We start from the raw sequence: 7,845 nt of genomic DNA, 5'->3' as shown, positions 1-7,845 counted from the left end.
GAAATTTGGCGTTCATATTGAATAACTATGGAGAGAATCTTGTTTAACATAGGCAATAAATCAAGAAGCGGAATTCGTGACTTCACAACATTGAATTCTTCACTCAAACCAGTCAAAAACCGTATAACATATAACAAATTGTGATTAGACCTAGCATTACGCATAACATCACAAGAACAACGAATTCTACAAATACAATGAGGTATAGGCATATATATTTCTAATTCTTCCTAAAGTATCTTGAGTTGAGAAAAGAAATCAATTACCGTTTAATTATCTTGCTTCAAAGAGTAGATTTATTGCTACAATTCAGAGATGCGAACCAAATCACCTTGTGGAAATCACTCTTTCAAGTCATTCCAAACATAAATGGCGTTCTCCATGAACACTATCGAACGACAAATGGATTCTGATACAGAGCGCATAATCCAAAAATGAACCAACATGTTCCATCGAGTCCTGGCACAAAAAAGATGGTTCAAAAGGATCTGTAGGAATAGGGATCGTGCCATCAACAAAATCAAATTGCATCTTTCCTCCAAGAGTTACGCGCATTGATTGCACCCAGCTATGGTAGTTGGATCCACTAAGAACCGGAGTGATGGAGAATGAAGAAGGACCATCACTGGGATGTACATAGTAGGGGCTTGCTTGATCGCAAACAGGATCGGAAGGACTGGAATTGGGGGTGGAACTGCGGGGAGGAGCCATGGATTTATAAACTGAATGATACCATATTGCAAGAAAAAAAGATGATGAAATCATAACAAAACTGTAACAAAAAAAACAACAAACTATTGGAAGGATAAAAAAAAAGAATGGTTTTTCATTTATTCATTTTTGAATAAGATACAAAAGATAACCAATGATTTAATTATACAAAAATAACATGTGTGTAAATTGTGGTCTATGTCATAGTCACCAGGTTCGCAATTCGCTTCGGTACGTGGTACGAATTCGAATTCGCGGTACGCAAGTCTCAAAATTAGGTACGTGAGGGGTATACATAGTCAGTATGCTATTTGGGTTCGTGGTACGTTCAAATATAATAATCGAGACATTATAATTAAAATAATTTAGTTATTTAAAAACGGAAAGAGGAGATGAATATGCAATTTATTAATCTCACATAGAAAACATGCTAAAAATGAAAAAAGGAATAAAAAATGTCTCTCTCAAAGGACAAAGATATATGGAGACATAGGATCACCCTGTCTGATTCCTCTTTGCGGTCTAAAGAATTCATTCTTACTCCCATTCCAGTTGATATTCGTCTCCACACTTGTCATACCATGCATAATAACATTAATCATCTCCTTAGGAAGCCCAATCTCCTCCAGAATACGCCAAATGAATTCCCAGTTCAGCTTGTCGTAAGCTTTCGTAAGATCTATCTTAATAGCAAAATAACCTTTTTTTGCCTTTTTTTCTTCTGCATAGAGTGCATTATTTCCTTAGCAATAATGATGTTTTCGTGTATAGATCTCCCTGGCACAAAGCCAGTTTGAAGAGGAGATACAAGAAGTGGCATGAAAGGCTTTAACCTCCCCACGACCACTTTGATGATGACTTTGTATAAGGTGTTGCATAAAGAAATGGGGCAGAATTGCACCACACTGGTAGGTTGATCCACTTTAGGAATAAGACATATATCTGTCTTATTGGTATCTATCAATAAACTAGGATTCTTCCATACTTCTTGAACAAACTGAATCAGACCAGCTCCCACAATATGCCAAGATATTTGATAAAATCCTGGGGGAAACCCATCCGGACCAGGGGCAGTCCAAGGTTTCATGGAAAAGAGGGCATTTTTGACTTCTGTTCCACTAATATTCTTCCTTAGATTCTCCATACTTTCAGCATTGAGCCTAGGATAGCTTACTTGAGACACACTCCAGTTACACCAACTATGCGGACATTTAAAAAGCTCTTGATAGAATTCAGTGACTAGCCGTTTCAAAGCTTCATGATCACTAATCCAGACTCCATTAGCATCCTTGAGCATCACAATTTTGTTTCTTTTTCTTCTGGCTAAGGTTTTCATGTGGTAATATTTAGTATTTCTATCGCCATCTGATAACCACATCGTTCTAGACCGCTGGAACCACATCATCTCTTCTTTATTAAGAATATCGTTAAGTTCCTCTTGAAGACGCTTTTCCAATTTTATCATACCACCCACATTATCTCTCAACTGAAGATTATACTATACTCCTTCTAATCTTCTAATAGTCCACTGCTTCAATCTCTTTATTTGATCAAAAGTCTCAAATTTCCAAGATTGAATTCCTGTTATAACATTCTTAAGGTTTAGAGTGATTTTCTGTTCCTCTCTTCACACCTCTTGTAACATACTTTGGTATGTGTGGACCTCCGTTTTTTTCGGGCCATACCTCTGAGCGGGAGAGATACGTGAACTGACTCTTTTTTATCGCTTAATGCTTTCGCATTTTTGAAAATTCACAGAGTCGCCACCGACATTTTATTTTATCCAATTAAGGAAAGGTTTATAAAAGAAACAGAAAAAAGACCTTTAAGAAATTCTGGGTAAGGGGGTAGGTTATACAAAGGGAAGGTGTTAGCACCCTTTGTATCCATGGTTATCCATGGGCTCTTAAGTTTGCTTAGCTCACTTGTTTTTCGATCACTTTTCAATTGCTTTAGAATGTTCATATGTGGTTTCAAATACCTTTGTAAATTGAATTTGTAATGATCCTTGTGCGGCTGTATACAAAATGTTTGTTTATCTTTCGAAAGATGTTTTGAAAAGAACGTTAACTTTGTAATGATCCGTGTTTGGATGTATACAAAATATTGTCTTTTTGGAAAGTTTTGTTTTGAAAAACGACAGTGTATGAGAATTTTGTTTGTTTTGATTTGAGCAAGCAAACTAGGAGGTCTACCCTGAGTTGTAAGGTCTTTATCCTATTTCCTTTAAAAACCTATCCTTTCACCGGATACAAACAAAAGGTTCGATTTTGTACTCGAAACAGCAGAATTTTGACTTTGATTTTGAAAAGAATGAGAAGGGATTACCTTAAAAGGTGCAAGTGTGATTGTGATTGGATTCAGATATTTTATCTTTGAAGTTAGTGATCTAACGGTTCAATTTTATCTTTGACATACACGCAGTTTATATTTGCTGGAAATTAAAATGCGGAAAGTAAATCTACGCTATTACATCGATTGTGCAGGAAATGTAAACTAAGCCTATTTACATGAATTTAACAACCTATACATTTATCTAGGAATTTTAAATAGCAAGAAAATAAATAGAGATGTTTTTGGATTTTTTTTTATGATTGATTTTAATTATAATTAATGCATGATTAATTAAATTAAAATGAAGAGAAAAAAAAAAGGATGAAAATAGATTTAAACCTAGAAATTAAGTTTAAAATATGTACAAAATGCTTGTTAATTAATTTTAAAACAAAACTAATTTTTTTGGGATTTTTGAAATTGATTTGAAATTTATTAAGTTAATTAACACATAATTATGCAAATAATTACACAAATAATTAAAACTTAAAGAGAAAATTATTCAAAATATGTACAAAATTAGTTTATAGTATATAAACAATATTTAATATAAAGAACAATTTTTTTTATGATTTTTTGATTGGTTAAGATAATTAAAAAGCAAATATATAAACATATACTAATTAATTATGCAAAATATTGAAATTATAAAGAATAATAAAATATTTTTATTTCAGAAAGTAAAACATTATTTTAGAAGTCTAAAAATATTTTTTGTGTATTTTTTTGGATTTTTAAAACTATTTTTAATTAATTTTGCAAAGAAATTAAAATAAAATAGAAAATAAAAAGATACTGATCAGATGTGGAAATTCCATAAAGTCCATGGTATGGGGATTCATTCTGATGCGTTGGATGAGTCATTAAATGAGATCTTATGGCTCAGATGGTGAGGGACCACCACTTATGACGCGCCTGCAAACACTGAAACCAAGGGTTATATTTAAAAAAAAAGCGCGCGTCTGATCCAATGGGGGGAAGACACGTCTTCGTCTTCAACCTCCAGACACCTCTTTTAACAGCGCTTTTATGAGAGAAGCGCTGTAATTGATGAGCTTCAAACCTGCAAAATAGCGAATAGGGGTAAACCTGAAAAGAAATTTGGCGCGACATGTTCATTCAACTGGGTTTGGCTCACTGATTTTGAATATGCCATCAATTTCACCTAATTTTGCTTCTAATGGAAAGCCCTAAAATTTAGTTTATGAACCCTAGAATGATATCTTCCTATATAAGCAACCAAACCTTAATTAAGTGTCCAGAAATGATCAGGACATCAAACTAAGCTCAAATATATGTCTACATCTTGTTAAATATGCATGTATTATGAGATACGAATTGGTTTTTGTTTGAACAAATCGTGACCTGTAGTGCTTGATTCAGTGAGTTTCAAAGCTTGCAGATGATCTGGATAGGTTCAGTGAAGTTCAAGGAACGTGTTTGAGTGCTTACTTTGTATTAAAACTAGCTTAAACTTAGAATTCGAATTTCAAAATTCTTTGAATATTTTAAGATGTTACAAGTGTGTTACAAGCAAGAGTTTTTCTCTCAATTCGTTCTCTCTTTATTACTGAAGCATGCTAGCTCTTTTATAAGCATTGAAGTGCTTAGAAGATAAGCTAAGAAGCATTTATGCCTTTGTTGGAATCTTGACTTTTTCCACATGTGTAGCTTGGCATTTAAGCCACTATGGCTTGATTTTCTTCTCTCCCTCTGCTGTACTTTGGCTTGGGACAGAGTTGAATGATTCTCTTGATGAGTCATGCTTGGAATTCAAGCTATCCATTATCCTTCCATTTTTCTTTTTTTATTTAATCTTAAAATAAGATAAAATTAAGCCAAAAATGGATAAAAATGGTGTGGGCTTTGTCTTGGTCGTGGGAGGCCCATAATAACATGGCAAACATGTTTGAACCATGAAAACTTGGCCCCATTTGGAAAAAATACATTTTTGAGCAATGTTGGTTTCATGCATTTTCCCAAAATTTAGCCAACTTCAACAAGGTGTAAATCCCTCAATTTTTGTCATATGAAGGAGTTCTTGCACTTTTTGGAAACCTCAAAGAGTCCTCTAACCAATGTCTTTGGTCTCATGTCAAAATGATTTTTGATGCTCCTTGGGTGTCCTTTTGAAAAAAGTGTCTTTTTGTTGACTTTGAAAATGACCTGTAATGTCTTTGGTCATATTTTTCAAATGGTGAATGCAATGACCATGAGATCAATTGCATTTGAAATATAATTGAATTTCTTTCAAAATGAGCTTTGGTTTGAATTTTTTGGATGAAGGATGAGAGAGTTATGACCAGTCAAAGTTGAGTTGACTTTTCAGGCAAAAACCCTAATTTTGAATCTTAGGGTTTTGTTGATTTTTGATCTTTCCTTGATGAATTATGATCATCCAATGATCAAATGATGAATCCTTTGACAAAATATGGACTTTGACAAAAAATTTCATTTTTGACTGTCTGTTGACTTTTTGGTCAAACGGGTCGTCTGTTGACTGTTTGAGCTGCTGACGGTGCGTCTGAGTGAATTGAAGTTTGAAAATTTGTATGATGGTACTTTGAGATATATGGATGTGCATGAAATCCATTTGAGGTCTCAAAAACTTGTTTCTCCTGTAAAAACAAGAAAACCCTAGTCAGGGACTGTTTGTGTAGGAGATAGTTAAGCGTACCTGATTTTTGTGCAGTGTTGAGTCTCTGCTAATCGCGTGATATTCAGAAGACTTCTAGAACAAAAATCTTGGAATTTTGAATTGTAAAAGATTGATTTGATTGATGGTACTGTCATACCCCAATTTTTGACCTAAGATACCACCTCATATCATAACATAGGCATCATTTGCATCTCTAACAAACTGCATAGCTTGTGTTTGCTACTTGTGACTCAGCAGGATTTAATCAGGAAATCACTCATCAGTACAAGCAACAATCAATTAGGGTTTTGTTCTCCCTTCATCTCAAATGAATCATCTTCATCAACAATCAACATTTGGTCCTCAGAAATTCATTTCAACAAGCTCAAAGGCACTGAGTCCACCAGATTAGGGTTTTGACTGAAGTTAGCACACCCTTGACTTTTGCTCAGGATTTGACCTAATGACTTGGGACATGACCTCAAAACCCCAAGTACATCATTTTGACCTAATCCATTGGCTCAGAACATCTCCTATACAAAGATTGATCAGACAAATCCTCAGATCAGGGTTTTGAACTATCAGGGACTGAAATCAGGGATCACATTTGGGAAACCCTAAAAATCCCCAGGAAGTCAATAAAAGGTTTCAATCATCTTCAAATAATCCCTATGACAATATACAATGGAAATTACATCTCAATTCAAGACCTACGGTCATCAATTTCATCTGGTCGACAATTAGGGTTTTTGACCTAATTCACTGAACAACTGCTTTTTTAATCAGGACATGGTGCCACAACTCAAACCATGGCTCAATATCCTCTAATGCTTCAATATGATCCATTCATACCATTCATTTGATGAGGATAGCCTGTTTCATTTGAAATCTCCAGAAACGCGATTCGTCTGAAAAAGTCCACTATACAAGATCACCATTGACTTTTGGGGAATTTTGGTCAACCATGACTTTTGAAGTTTTAAATCATCAATATATGATATGAGAAGTCATTTGATCAAGGAAAATCAAGAAAATCAATCAAGAATCAAAAGTCAAAAGTTTGACTTTTCATACTTAGAAAAATTTCTAAGTGTTTTTCAATGGTTTTTTCCAAACTTTGGAAGGGAATAACTCAAAATTTCACCTACAAAATGAAAAAAACTTCCATCATGAAAGTTGTAGATTTTGATCCAATAAACAACTTTGACACATATAAATTTTTTCCATAAGATCAAGCATTTAAGAGATATGGTGCTTCAAAGTTGGTACTTTTTGAAAACTTCACTTAAAACTTCATTTTCTTCAAAGTTCATGGATCTTTTTCACCCATTTCCTTAAAGGTCTTGAAGAAACTTTCAACTAGGGTTTTGAAGTGTGTAATATGAGCTTTCCAAAATGACCAAGAGCATGAAAAAATATGGAGTGTAGCCATGGTTTTGAATTTTGACATTAGTGATCATTTTCACTTGAATTTTCACCATTTTTCACTAAGTTTCAAGACTACATGACCTATAATCCAAGTGATGACACACCAATGCAATAATTGAATGATATTTTCTGATTTGAAGATCAGAATGGAAGAGATAAGAAGCTTAGAGAAATAACCATGGTTAAGTCACTTTTAACCATTTGCATTTAATGTGAAAGATTCCATTTTATCTCTTAAGCCAAATCATCATTCTTGAATCAACTTGCAAGAGCTTTGAGTTCAGAATCCTTGGCCTATAAATAGAGGTTCAAATCATCTTCAAACTCACACCAAAACCTCATAAACATAGGTTTTCTCTTCCTTTCTTAGAATGCAAGTTTCATGGTTTTCAAAAGAGGTAAAATTCTCAACCTCTAAATCTTTGAAGTTCTAAGTAAAGTGATGCTTCTAACACTTCCCAAATATCATATGGAAGTTGTTTGAACCTTTGAAACCTTCCAAAAACATCAAAAACTCAGAATCACTACCTCACTTCCCAAATATGCATAACACTAGCCTTATCATGCCAAAATCAAATCCAGGCCAATTCTGTCCAAGCTAATCATCCAAACACATTCCATATACCATATGTGAACTATCCAAACACTCATACATGACCTGAAACATCTCCATCATCAAATTCGATTCACTCTTGAAGCTTCTGCAGATCGGGTACCATGGCTATGCTCAGATG

At 34.1% G+C, this 7,845-nt stretch overlaps 1 protein-coding gene across 1 annotated transcript; it reads right to left on the bottom strand.

Moving 5' to 3' along the window:
* Positions 1-354: 354 nt before the first annotated feature.
* Positions 355-711, bottom strand: LOC131605080 (uncharacterized). Its single transcript, XM_058877476.1, has one exon. It carries the CDS (start codon positions 709-711, stop codon positions 355-357), a length of 357 nt encoding a protein of 118 aa, XP_058733459.1.
* Positions 712-7,845: the final 7,134 nt, after the last annotated feature.

Source organism: Vicia villosa, linkage group LG5 (genome assembly GCF_029867415.1).
Source record: "Vicia villosa cultivar HV-30 ecotype Madison, WI linkage group LG5, Vvil1.0, whole genome shotgun sequence".
Taxonomy (NCBI): Eukaryota; Viridiplantae; Streptophyta; class Magnoliopsida; order Fabales; family Fabaceae; genus Vicia; species Vicia villosa.
Note: the sequence above shows the minus strand (reverse complement) of the source record. Positions and strands in the feature narration are given on the sequence as shown.

What these genes read in the sequence shown, in the direction of transcription:
- LOC131605080 (XM_058877476.1), bottom strand. Translation starts at nt 711, where the DNA reads ATGGCTCCTCCCCGCAGTTCCACCCCCAATTCCAGTCCTTCCGATCCT.